General features: G+C 39.8%; 1 protein-coding gene across 1 annotated transcript; it reads left to right on the top strand.

Annotated features, from left to right (window-relative positions):
- The first annotated feature begins 2316 nt into the window (after positions 1-2316).
- Positions 2317-13012, top strand: c7b (complement component 7b). Its single transcript, XM_073477940.1, has 18 exons — positions 2317-2694; positions 3945-4006; positions 4213-4288; positions 4597-4738; positions 4950-5094; positions 5220-5358; positions 6074-6202; positions 6374-6617; positions 7019-7132; positions 7299-7465; positions 8414-8642; positions 9350-9521; positions 9641-9728; positions 9874-10006; positions 10699-10890; positions 11888-11984; positions 12101-12276; positions 12613-13012. The coding sequence occupies exons 1-18, from the start codon at positions 2689-2691 to the stop codon at positions 12789-12791; spliced, it is 2490 nt and encodes an 829-aa protein (XP_073334041.1). The 5' UTR covers positions 2317-2688; the 3' UTR covers positions 12792-13012.
- Positions 13013-13304: the final 292 nt, after the last annotated feature.

Below are 13304 nucleotides of genomic sequence, written 5' to 3'. Positions count from 1 at the left end.
GACTCAGTCCCCTACAATCCTCCAGGTCTTCACCCCTTGGTCTGAGCTCTGCCCAGGGCAGCTCAGTACTGAGCTATCATTGGTCAGTGGGGCAGACACCCCTGACCTGGTTAACAAAACCCCAGCTCCTTGTTTGTTTGCTCTCTTTGGCCCAACACTTTCAAGTAGAGGTTTGATCAATGATCAGTGTTCAGGTAATGATTAAACAATGGTAGACATGTCACAGTGTATACAGGCATGAAGACAGAGCAGTAAAACAGGTTATAGACAGACATTTACACTAAATAGTTACAGTGAAGGTGTGGAGGCTGCAAGTTCATCAAGTGCAAGATTAATGACAGCAATGAGGTGGTACTGTATGTGTCATGTGGTTGAGATGAATATGTACAGTATGTATGTGGAAATGCATGCGTGTGATGTGGAAAATTCAAAGGTAAAAAGAAGAAAATAGTTAGTTAGATAGTTAGGAATAAAAAGAAAATAGAAAAGGAAAATATAATAATACCAATCATATTGAAAATGGGAGGTGGGGGTGAGCTGGGTGTTTATTTGTAATTTGCAACCATAGCTCAGCTGAGATGAGAAACCTGCTGCCGGAGGGGAAAATGTTTATGAATGTCCAAAGACCAGAAATGAAAGAAGGCTCCGCTCACCGTCTGACTCATCTTTAATTAAAACACATAGTGGAGCTACAGTATGACATCAAACCCTGAATAAGAAAATAAGTCACCCACTAGATGGCGACCATGACTAACTATGTGTGTAGGTTTATGATGGCTCACTGCTCACCAGCTGCAATCCACTCAGACCTCCCTGTTTACCAGGTGGTGGTTTTCTGTTTGAATAAGATCCAGATGTGGTGATGTTGCTTTTCTGGTAATGACCTGAGATCTGTCACAACTGTGTCCCCTTTGAAAAGCAAACAGAAAACAGAAAAAACAGTTTTCTGTGGAGTGTATGTCTGTCTTCTGGTATTTTTGATATATATTCTTTCCTTATGTTGCTGCTGGATTTTCTTGTTGTTCATTTTGTATTCCTCTGGACATTTCACTTGTGGCTGTATGCATTTTACGAGTTTTACTCGTAATGAAAAGAGATACATGATTAAAGGGGCTCTGTGGAACTTCTGTGCTGTGCTGGAAGCCGGTCTTTAGTTTATGTCAGTGGACTTCATGTGTAAACTAATGTAGCTACTGTTGCTTGCTGTTAGCGGAGCAGAGAGAGGCCCTGACACGAGGCAAATGAGAACGTGCGTGAAGTCACATCCTTTGGGCTGTCACGGAAAATCCGACCCGTGTCCTTCATAAAGAAATCCACAGTCCAGCAGCATTAAACAACTTTTCTAAAAAAATGGCTAAAAAAATGTGATGTAAAATGTAAATTGCTCCTAGAGCCCCTTTAAGTGACAAAAACTCACAGTAGTTTTAATTGTGGCCAAAATGAAAACAAGAGACTACAGCATTTTTCGATATATTTGTTGAAGGTTGTAGCTGTGGACAAACTTTAGAAACCATAACCTCGTCTCCCAAATAGACAGGAATACATGTGGAATATTGGCCTTACTGCTGCTAAATGTTTAACTTATTCATTCACTCTACAACAACTATTTATTTATTTATTTATTCACTCATTCACCTCACTATAACTGTTTATTAGGTATTTATTTATTCAGTCACTCCACTTTAACTGTGTACCTATTTATTCATTCACTGCACAGCAACTATTTATTTAGGTCTGTCTACTGGCTAGAAGCTATTTCTCTATGGATATATTTTTACTTTTATAGATTTTATAATGCTGCTGAATGGGATTGCTGCACACAGTTTCGTTGTGTTCTTTTTATACAATGACAATAAAGTGTCTATTCTATTCTATTCTGTTCATTCAGACAGAAGTGTGTGTGTCACTATATTGCACAGAGATGGATAAGACGTTATATCAACAGGATTTGATGACATTGTGGTGTGTCTATATTTCCATATTAAACAAACATAAAACAAAACAATAACCCACCATGATAACAAAATCACACTTAATAAATAACTGTCTTGAATAATACAGAGTTTCTCAAAATGCATGTGAAGTATGGATTGCTCTCAGTCTGAAAACAACACTTGCATACTGGCACAAATATAAAACTGGTATTTCAAAGGAACATGTGGATGTTATTTCCACTGGCATTTTGTATTTACAGAGCAGCAGAGCCAGTGCATCAAAATATGAGCCAGATGGGAATTTTTGTGACCTTTGTCCAAATTATGCTGACTCAGCTTCGGACAGCAGGGTAACCTATTGTGACGCAACAGCTCCTGTCGCAATCCAATCAGGCTGTTCAGACAAAACAGCAGGATTCATCACTGCTCCTCGAACCCTACAGCACTCAACACAAACAGGATTATTACAATTTTCCTGGAAATATGCTCACAGTGTTGAGCATCAAATGAAAGAGCAAAAAAAAGCCCAACTGACTTTGGACTGAAGTCGGAGAAGAACACTCTGTCCATGACTCATTGTGTGAACTGAGCCCGGTAAAAGTTTAGATGTTGAGACTTGGTGGATGAGTTTCTTCATTGTGGGAATTCCAGACCTGAGTGATCTGTTGAGTAATCACCCCGGTGCTGATTATATGACCCTGAGTGTTGTGTGGTGCCGGACCAGAAGAGAGGGCTGAACTCTGAGGAGCACATCATGAAGGTACTGTAAACTCCACACATTCACCTTTCAGACTTCAGACCACTATTACATCAAAACAATGGGTAGTACTGATTTGGTTCTGTGAGAAAGAAAAGTTGATATCTTGAGTATTCAGTGCAACACATTTTTTTTTTTTTTTTTTTTTTTTACTTTTACAATTTTACTTAATTTTTGTGAGATTAGTCTTTGAGTTTATCCAACTTAGAATTTTATTGTCTGTGAGTTAAAATGGCTTAAACACATTTACAGTGTTCAGTCTGCAGTGGTGGAGGAACTACACTTTTACTTAAAGTAGTAGTAACACCACAGTGTAGAAATACAAGTAAAAGTCCTGCATTCAGATTTTTACTTAAAGGGACAGTTCACCTAAATCAAAAATGCATTTTTCCTCTCACCTACAGTGCTATTTATCCATCTAGATTGTTTTGGTGTGAGCTGCAGAATTTTTGGAGCTAATGGCTGTAGAGATGTCTGCATTGACTTGAATATAACTAATGCCAAAACATACATGTAGTTTGGCAGAAAGAAAATAGTTCCTACAAGAAACTGCTCACAACAAGGTCTGTGGATTATCTTGAGTAACCAGGTCGCGATTGCTGAAAAAAGAGACATTGCTGTTCAGTTTTTCAAATGTATTTCTTTGGTGCTTTGAGCACCACAAGCCAAGTGCCATCCAGTTCCATTTAATTTGATGCAACTAAGCCGATATATTCAGATCACAAAAAGTCACACCAAAACTATCGGAAATGGATAAATAGCATTACAGGTAAGATGAAATATGTATTTTGGATTTGGGGTGAGCTGTTCCTTTAAGTAAAAGTATAAACGTACCAGCTTCTAAATGTAAAATAAAGTAAATAAAGAAAAAAAAGTACTCATTTATCACTTTAATGTTGCAGCTGGTAAGGATGGGGCTTATTTTATACTATATAGTGAATTTCACCAAGTAATCAATCAATCAATATTTACATTTATTCATAATAATAAATTATCATTTAATTGTTGATTATATTTCAGAATAATCTGAATCTACACGGTAACTAAAGTCATCAAATAATTGTAGTGGAGTAAAAACAGAGACAGCAGAAAAAGAAAATACTCAAGATAGGAAATAGTACCTCAAAACTGTACTTTAGTACAGTGCTTGAGTAAATGTACTTAGTTTACAGAGAAGCAAGGACCTTCATTGATGGTGAATGCTGCCAGATAACTGCTGTTGAGTTAACCGTGTTCTTCCTCTTTGTGTACAGCTGGATCTGGAGGCACGTCTGTCTGCTTTGGCACTGTTGCTCGCCTTTCTGTCTCCAGTTTGGTAGGTAGGCTACACATGTACAGTACTGTACCACACAAGCTGTCTACACAACTTACTGCAGTGTTATGACTTGGATAACAATGTTTTGATTGTGTGAAATGTTCTCTTCTCCACATTATCCATACTTAGGTTTCGAATAAATGAATAAATCAATTAATTCTCAAGATATGAATATAACATTATTGTAATATGTCCTCTCCTTCCAGCTGTCAGCAGCCTGTAAACTGCAGATGGGGGCCTTTTGGAGACTGGTCTGAGTGTGATGGCTGCTCCCGTACAAAGGTACTTCAGAGCACACAAATACTTGTACTGTACTTGACATTGTGTAGACTTACAGTATATTCATTGCCTGGAGGAGTGGCCAAAAGGTAACCCCAAACACAAATTGTAAAAACCAAGTCTGATCAACCAAGTTATGGAATTTTGGTAAATAAAAAAGAGTTTCAAAGGCAGAACAAGTTCACAGATTGTGTTCTGTGTGCCTTCCAGTGAGATTCTGAATTGCTAAAAACAGTAAATAAATCCACTGGTGATGATTTCATTTGTTCACTTCTTATATAATTTCACGTTTATAATTGCTTCCTTTTCAGGTGCGGACTCGCCACGTGGAGATCTACGCTCAGTTTGGAGGTGTGCCATGTTCAGGAGAAGCTACACAAACCCAACCATGTGTCCCGCAGAGAAGATGTCCCCTGGACACCGGCTGTGGAGACAGGTTCCGCTGCTCTACTGGTATGCTGCAAATGTGCCTAGGCTATTTTTTGTGCTACAATACCTACACATTTTTATTTATTTATTAATAGGCTTGGGCTTTTGGTTAACATGTAACATGATATGTCTCTGTTGTCACCATTAAAATACCATTTTTTAATACACATTATGTAACTCAAAAAGACTTGTCTCATGGAATGTTAAAGGTAAACTCTTTATTTTCCTTATGCAGGTCAGTGTATCAGCCGGTCTCTGGTGTGTAACGGAGACCAGGACTGTGGGGACGGTCTGGACGAGAGACGCTGTGAAGAAGACAGCAGCCACTACTCATGTGACCTTGACAAAACGCCTCCCAACTCTGACTTAACGGGCAGTGGGTGAGTAGCTACAATACCAGGAACCTGGGTGTTGCAAGTTTAAACAACAGCTAGAAATCCTGTAAATGACATGTTTTGGGTGAAAAGAAGAGACAATAATGTTTTTGTTGTGTCATGTTTTACAGGTACGACGTGTTAACAGGCCAACTGAGAGCAGGTGTGATCAACACCCGGAGCTTTGGAGGCCAGTGCAGGAAGGTGTTCAGTGGTGACCATAAGGTCTATTTCAGACTGCCACAGAGCGTCCTCAGGTACAACTTTGAGGTAAGACCAACAAGTAAGCCATGTTGGGTGGTCATGTATGCAGATGAGGGGACCATACTCCTCTAAGGCAATTTTTTAAATTACTCCAAGGAGTTTTTAACTGGTTATGAAACAGTCTCAGTTTAACCCTGAAATGAGAAGATTGGTTATTTCTATATGGTTAATGTAGCTATTATTAATACTTGTCACCTGAAGCTACTCTGTAGTCTGGTAGTATGGCACTAGAGCAAAGATTACTTTGTTTCCTAGTCATTATGTATCCCAGTCATTACATAGTCACAAATAAATATATAACCTCATTATTAGTATTACAAATACAGTGTGTTGTGTTGCTTACATGTGCACACATTAGCCAGATCTAGATCTTTTGTCCACAGGGGTCGCCAGAATCAACAGAAATGAAAGTTCCTGTTGCAGCTTTAAATACAAATACTATTTTATACTGTATAAATATTACTAGGCAGTTATTAATTCATCATTCTCTGTATTTTCATACTGAGGTAAACAGTCATATATTGTAATAATTTAATCTATTTGTAGCCCTATCTACATACCAATTAATCAAACTCATTTTAAAGTACCTCCGTTAACCACGCAGGACAGACAGTCCCTAGAGTCATGTCCAAAATTAAATAACACATGTTGTTGGGCTATTCTCACAGCAGCTTCTCTAATACAACCAAATGTTGCTCTGCTGCCTTTGTTTGTGCTGCAGGTAACAGTAAACAATGAAGAAAGTGATGAATCCTACGATAGCACCTGGTCCTACGTGCAGCACATCCAATCGGACGCCTTGGTGGGACACGACCGTCGCACTTTCCACAAAGAGCTCACTGACAATAAGGTAGTTATGTAACCTGATCTACTCTACAAATCATTTTAGTTTAGACTTCTTACTGTTGGGCAAACTTGAGAATTGCCTGATGTTGCTGTCCTTGGCCTCACTAGTTGGGTTAGAGGTTTCTATCCACCCTCTTAAAGGGCATGACATCATCTTTTCATATCTATCATCCAGGCCTACAGACTTCTAATCCTGAAGAATAAAGTGGAGCTGGCCCAGTTCCAAAACTCTGCCCCTCAGTATCTGACTCTGACCCAAGGCTTCTGGAAGGCCCTGTCCTCGCTGCCGCTCACATACGACTACTCTGCCTACCGACGGCTGTTCCAGACATACGGCACACACTACCTCTCCGAGGGCTCCCTCGGAGGCGAATATCAAGCCTTGGTGGAGGTAGACCGTCAGGCACTCAAGTCTACTGGTAAGAACTTTTGATGTAAATATATCTGCTATTGATATGAGTGCCTTTACTTACCTAGAAATCTTGATTCAGCAAATTAAATGTGAAGGGGCGTGAATGTGATGTGTTATATTTTTAGGGAATCATGTGAATTTGTTTCTTGCATTGGCCATGTTGGTCAGTACCACATATAAAGCTTCAGTCAACAGTCATGACACATGAACAATATGTGTATGAAATATATTGAACTGATACGAATTTAATACCAATATAAGCTTTAAAATATCTAATTTTGTTTCCCATGTTAGCACCGTCTCCTAAAAAAATATTCTTCTATTCAATGTACTGCAATTTGATGCATGTTAACTGATCATTTCAGACTATTGAACTGTTTGATATCTTTGTGCCTTGTTTGTGTAAAGAAACCACAGATTTGGACTACCAGAGGTGTTGGAGGAAGGTTAAACGCCGTTGGTTCAGGAAGAAAGTCACGACCGTCTGCGAAAAACTGACAAAATCTATATCATCCAGTCAGGGTGAGTGAAGGGTCCAAACAACAGAGTGTGCGAAGAAGAAGAAATCGGTTATACTCTGAGTATAATTTAATTTTGTCCAAGTTTGGAATTGATTGAATAAATAATTACATAGAATTAAACGTGACCATCAAAGAGTCGAGCTGAACCTGTTGCCACTGATCTGCAGGACACAACGTCAACGAGATGCCCATTAAGGTCAACGTGTTCGGGGGAGATCCAACCTTTACAGGCGCTTTGTCTGTTCTGAATCTGGAAAACCCTGAGGCTAACGGAGAGATCTACGACAACTGGGCCTCGTCTGTCAAAGACTTCCCTGAAGTCATAAACCAGAAGGTATGACAGTCAGCACGGCTAGTCTATTTTACTGAGTGATTGATTTGACTGACTAATTAAATCGTTTCTGCATTCCTTTAACTAACCTCTGCTTTCTAAACATGTGTTGATTTGCTATCCTCATATGTTTCAAAGTGATTAACTCCAGCTTAACTGACCCTTACTTAGTTGTTCTTGGTATGCCTGTCAAGTTTTTTAATTTTAGCCTGGCATGTTTGCAAATATACTGTGACGACATGTATAGTCTGACTCACAGTGGGTATAAGCCTGCTAGTGGCCGCCCATTTTCAGGTGGCCAATGGCAGCCTGTGGCAGCCAACAGGCTCTGACCTCGTAACTTACATGCTGAATACTGCAAGTTACCCCAACACTAACCTGGTGATATGAAATGAAACATCCCAGCTGCTGGGATTTATTCATTTTAATGCCAGGACTCACCTCTCCACTTCCAAATCTTCCACCAAAACACGTTCTACCCTGACATATTATTCAAGGACACTGATGCAACATCTTGGGCTTTGTGCTACCTGAGACAATTGTGATCGGTTTAAAAAACCTCACCATCCAACGCTAGCTTAAACTTAGACATAGTTGCATCCTTAATCGGCTCCCTCACAGTGATGTCTCAGTCCTTAACAGGACTTTTTCAAACGTTGCCTGAAGCCCCAGAAAAATAATGTAGTTAGCGAATGATGATGCTTAGCTTTAGGTCATCGCTGTCGGTAATAAGCTAGTTAGCTATGTATGCTAATGTTTGAACGTCCTGTGAGGCATAGAAAATATAGGAAAGAAAAACATACATTTTTAATTAATATATTAATGCATTTATTTTAATTATTATCGAATGATTACTTAGTTTGTCACGTATTTGATCATTTTCAAATGCCTAGTACTCTTTGTATTTCCTGGTACACGTGCGCATTAATAAACTGTACACTTGTTTTCCAGCTGCGTCCTTTGTACGAGCTGGTGAAAGAGGTGGAGTGTGCAGGTCTGAAGAAGCTCCACCTGAAAAGAGCCACAGAGGAGTACCTGGCAGAGGAGCATCCCTGTCATTGCCGGCCCTGCCAGAACAACGGTCAGCCGCTGCTGACTGGCTCCGTGTGTCGCTGCGTCTGCCGGCCGGGAACGTCAGGACAAGCCTGCGAGAGGGGGGCTGTGACTGGAGAACAACCAGGTGAACGAAGAAAAGACTCTGAGGGGATAATGGATTAGTTATATGGTCTAGTTTTGGTTAAAAATGATAAAACTAGATTTAAATAAAAATTATTTCTACATAAGATTAAATAGAGATGCCAGTGGTAGTATTATTTTAAAAAAAAGGTAATCGACCCCTAAATTGAGCCATTTGCTTTTAACGATTACATCTTAGTGTACACATTCATCTATGCAATAAATACTAAAATATAAAAGAAAAATCTAATTAAACAGCCTCTCTGCAAAAATCTTTCAACAGGGGCACGTTAAGAATTATCTGAGCTACAACTTAACCAATTGTCTCAATCACCGATTAAAAGTTAATCACTCATATTAGTGTTGTAAAACTGAAATTGGACCTGGATACATGGAATGTTTCAGAGCAATAAAGCTTACACTATAATAATCATGTATAGTTTATATTTAGTATACTAGAATTACAAGATGTACCAAGATTGAATCCAGGTTTAAAGTTAATCCAAGTTGGTCTAAACAACTTTTATTTATTATTTCTTAGGAGCCTTTAAATGAAAAGTGTTTGACCTAGGATTTACAAAAAATAAAGAAAAGAAAAGAAGGTTCAAGGGGTTAAAATTGAAGTTTTTGTAATAGCGTGGGGCTCAGTCAGCGTGACAACCTGCTTCACAAACAGGACGGGATAACAAAGCGAATCTTTTTCTCTCTCAGGGGTGATCCACGGCAGCTGGAGCTGCTGGTCCTCCTGGGGAGCCTGCTCTGGAGGTCAGAGGTCAAGGACCCGAAGCTGCAACAACCCAGCCCCCAGCATAGGTGGCCAGCACTGCATCGGACTGCGGGCGGAGCAGAAGCCTTGTGAGGACGAAGACATCCAGTATTTAAAGTGAGGACACGTGCACACACACAAACATATTTGTCGAGTTAACCTTAACAAGAACTGAGTCTTTATACTAAATGTAATAGTTTCTTGCAGTTTTCTCACTGTATATTGTTTGTGTGCAGGATAATGGAGCCTCAGTGCTTCAGTCTCTCTGTGACCCCACCAAAGACATGTGGAGCACCTCCAAATCTCAGGAATGGATTCATTCAGGTGAGGCTCTTTGGTTTCCAAAGAAGTGACTGAAAAGGTTACTAAACAATTTTTAAATTGTAAATCATGTTTTTTAAATATTTTAGGGAGGGGTGATTAAGTTCATAATTTTAAGCGTAGCTACTATTGTTGTGTTTTTTCTCAGAATCCCAGAGATTTCTACCTGGTTGGAAACACAGTGGAGTACTCCTGCGCAGACGGTTATCACCTCAGTGGAGACGCTCTGGCTGAATGCACTGAAAACCAAAGGTGGAGGACAGGAGCGATGGTTTGTAAAAGTACGTTGTCACTTCATTAACTCTACCAGGGAGGTTATGTATTTGTTTTTGTATTGTTCGTTCATTAGCAGGATATCTCAGAAGTGACTCACTGTCAACTCAAATAACACTTTTGAAAGCAGATGAGTAAATATATTCTAGTAAATAATAATTATAGCAACTTTGGATCAACCCATTATCAATTTCAGGTTTAAATTCACAACGTCTGGTAAGTCCCACCCACATCGGATATTATGGAGGCTCCCATAGCAATGAATGGACAGCAGCTTTACTCCAAACCCCAAGGCGATGCACCTCGGCACGAGAATTTTTTCCCTTAAGCTTACATTGTGAAAGATGCTGCTGTAAAATGGTGTATACACTTTTTTGAGCAACACAGCCCCCTCAGAATTTGAGCGATTTGGTCTGATAACATTTGGAAAGATGTTTTTGCAAAAATGCAGAAGCTGTGTGGATGATCCCGGTGATTTAACACTTAGAAGTCATACTTTATTTGGGAATGACCCGGCCTCCGCCTCTGATGCTGTATCCAGATTTCCCTTGTTAGATCCACAGTTAACTCGTATACGCACACTGAGCTATGTGAAACCGAGGCATCAGTTGGTTGAGCAGATACAGTTAATGGTGTTCCTATTGTCTACCAATCAAAATGTTGTTACATCTTACTCAGAGAGCCTATCTTCCTGTTCCAGGTTCCACATGTGGGATTCCTCCCCTCAACAGTGAGGTTGTAGCTACGCCCACCAAAGCAGCCTATCAGATTGGAGACAGAGTGTCCCTGTCCTGTCCTGCGGGGTCGATGCTGGATGGTGAGGTGTCAGAGATCATGTGCAGTCCCAGTCTGCAGTGGTCTCCTTCACCAGACAGCACTCATTGTAAAGCAGGTACAGTACATTTACTCTCCGTATCAAATGTCAAAAAGCTTTGTACCTTGAACAAATGAACTTCTCAGAAATATATTTATAATATGAAATCTGTTAAATCTATTTTAAGCCTCTTTTAGCTCATTGTTTTGGCACATTTATAATACTGTAAAGTACTGCAAGCAGCTGTTTTCAGCAAACAAGCTCTGATAATGCATTGAACACTACCTGCCCAGCACCAAACAGAGAGACAGACAGCCTGTAGTCTGGTAAAGAAAGCGGAACATGTAATCATTAAAGAGCCAGATATTTTTCTCAGCAGTGTCTTGAGACCAAATTGGCCCCACAAGGAGAGAGAATATTGCACTTGCATTCATCAGGAGGACACAAACGTGACTTCAATATGATGATATTGTTGTTCTGTGTCTGCTGGATGTATAAGTAGGCATCTGTGTAGAATATTGTGTTGATAATGTATAAAATGAAAAATATATGCGTTTTTATCAGCTTGTTTTTGGCTCACTGGTGGCAAAAACTTAGTTACTGCAGCTTTAATCAAAACAACTTGCTTTACCTGATGTTTTACCACAACAAATGGTTAAAACTTCAGGAAATAGCTGAAGTTTGCTACCACTTTTTATGTGTGTCTCCTTTAGCTCTCTTTTGGTCTCCACCAACTCCTGAGGTGCAGTATCTGGCTCTTTAGCTGGAAAATGCTTGAATATGTTCGCCAGCTATTTGCTAACTTTGTCTGTGCTGGGCAGGTAGTTTCAAGCGAACAATACATTTTTTTTTTTTTTAAATATTGCATGTTAATACAATGATACGATATGATAGGTGCTTGCTTTTTGCCCGTGGCCCACCATTACATTTTAGTTTTGACCTGTCAAGGAAAAAATATTTTTTTGCTGTAACCAAAAATAATGCTATGAGAGCAGTGAGGGTGAACCATACCAGAAAGGTTGTGTTTCGGTTAAGTACACACACATCAAACCTACTTCCTGTATTTTCTTCTCAGCGCCTACAGTTCCCTCACCTCCACGTGGCCTGAAGTGTCAGCTGTGGGAAAATGTAGGGAAAACTGACTGTGTGTGTAAGATGCCATTTCAGTGCTTGTGAGTATGATTTTCGATTATTATTATTTCTGAGTAACACACAGGGAAATGCCTGGTTTAGAGGTTTAAAATAAAAAATAACACACAGCACGTTTCCATTTATTGTCTTCATTTAGGACTTCTCTGCAGTTGTGCGCCAGACTCGGCTCAACTCGACCCCGTTTACTTGGAGTCTGTCAGCTTGGAGCTCTGCGGTGTATGGGGCGCAGCTTCACGTTAGCCAGCGACAGCGACTGTAACTGGCCAGGCGAGACGTCCTGTGAGGACTGTAAACCGGGGACCATCTGTCAGGGTCAGTCTGCTGGGCCTTTTTCAGAGGAGAATTCCTTTTTATTATAAGTTCGGTTTTATTTCTTAGTCTTTTCAATCAACTACATTGTAGTAACCTCTACATTAAAGTCCAATGGGACAAAAAACAGGGGTGATCAGACAGGTTGTTAACAAGGGAAGCATTTAGCCAGTATCCATTAGGTAAACAGAGTGTGATTGCACTTAAATGTTTCTAATAATCCCTTATTGGAGCAAACAATTACAGCGGGTTAGGGTTAGGTTGTTTTTTTTCACAAGCTGAATCCTTTAATTCTTTAATCTAAGCATGTTTGTGACCTCATTATTTTTTCAATTCTAGAATCGACAAGAAAATGCGTCTGTCAGGACGTGTCACAATGCCCTGAAGGCTCCGCCCCCCTGTGCGTCAGCTCCGGTGTTGGCAGCGCTGCCAGGACAATGACCGAATGCGAGGTTGGGGCCAGAAGGTGTGCCGGGGAGCAGGTCAACGTCATCAGTATCGAGGCTTGTCCACAATAAAGATGGCTGTTGTTTTATTTCACCGAGCAGTTTATATAAAGGAGGAACTGGGGTTTTCTCAGTGACTGAATTGTAAATAAAATGAATGATGTAAATACGTTTCTCTGCCATCCTGTGATGTCTTTATATTTGTCATGAAGGACATAAGCACATAAGACTTTGACAAAATCTTAAATAAATGCCTTGGTTATAGATGTGAATAAAACACTTTACAGAAAACACTTTATGTTCTCCTGATTTGTTGAACTACCAGATATGTTCTTACAACTCAGTCACTTGGCCATCAAAGCTGTCACCCTAGTTTTGGAAAATCTAATTAAAAAATATATTTATGAAAAGTTGTGGCTACTCAGAAGTGTGCGAAAAGAGTGACATTTTGATGTTTAAGTGCCAGTGAATGCAGATTGTCGACTTCTTGGTTATATCTCCTTCTCTCCAGCTTCTGCTGGTCCTAACTGCACAGGACTGCTGATGGCTTTTTTTTTTTATTGCTAAATGTGTGTGTAGGGTTGT

This window comes from Pagrus major, chromosome 12 (genome assembly GCF_040436345.1).
Source record: "Pagrus major chromosome 12, Pma_NU_1.0".
NCBI lineage: Eukaryota > Metazoa > Chordata > Actinopteri > Spariformes > Sparidae > Pagrus > Pagrus major.
The sequence above is the reverse complement of the archived record's forward strand: the minus strand, read 5'-3'. Positions and strand labels throughout refer to the sequence as shown.

What these genes read in the sequence shown, in the direction of transcription:
- c7b (XM_073477940.1), top strand. An exon ending in ATCTATATCATCCAGTCAGG is followed by an intron (nt 7,133 to 7,298) that starts GTGAGTGAAGGG and finishes ACTGATCTGCAG; the next exon opens with GACACAACGTCAACGAGATG. An exon ending in AGGAGCGATGGTTTGTAAAA is followed by an intron (nt 10,007 to 10,698) that starts GTACGTTGTCAC and finishes TTCCTGTTCCAG; the next exon opens with GTTCCACATGTGGGATTCCT.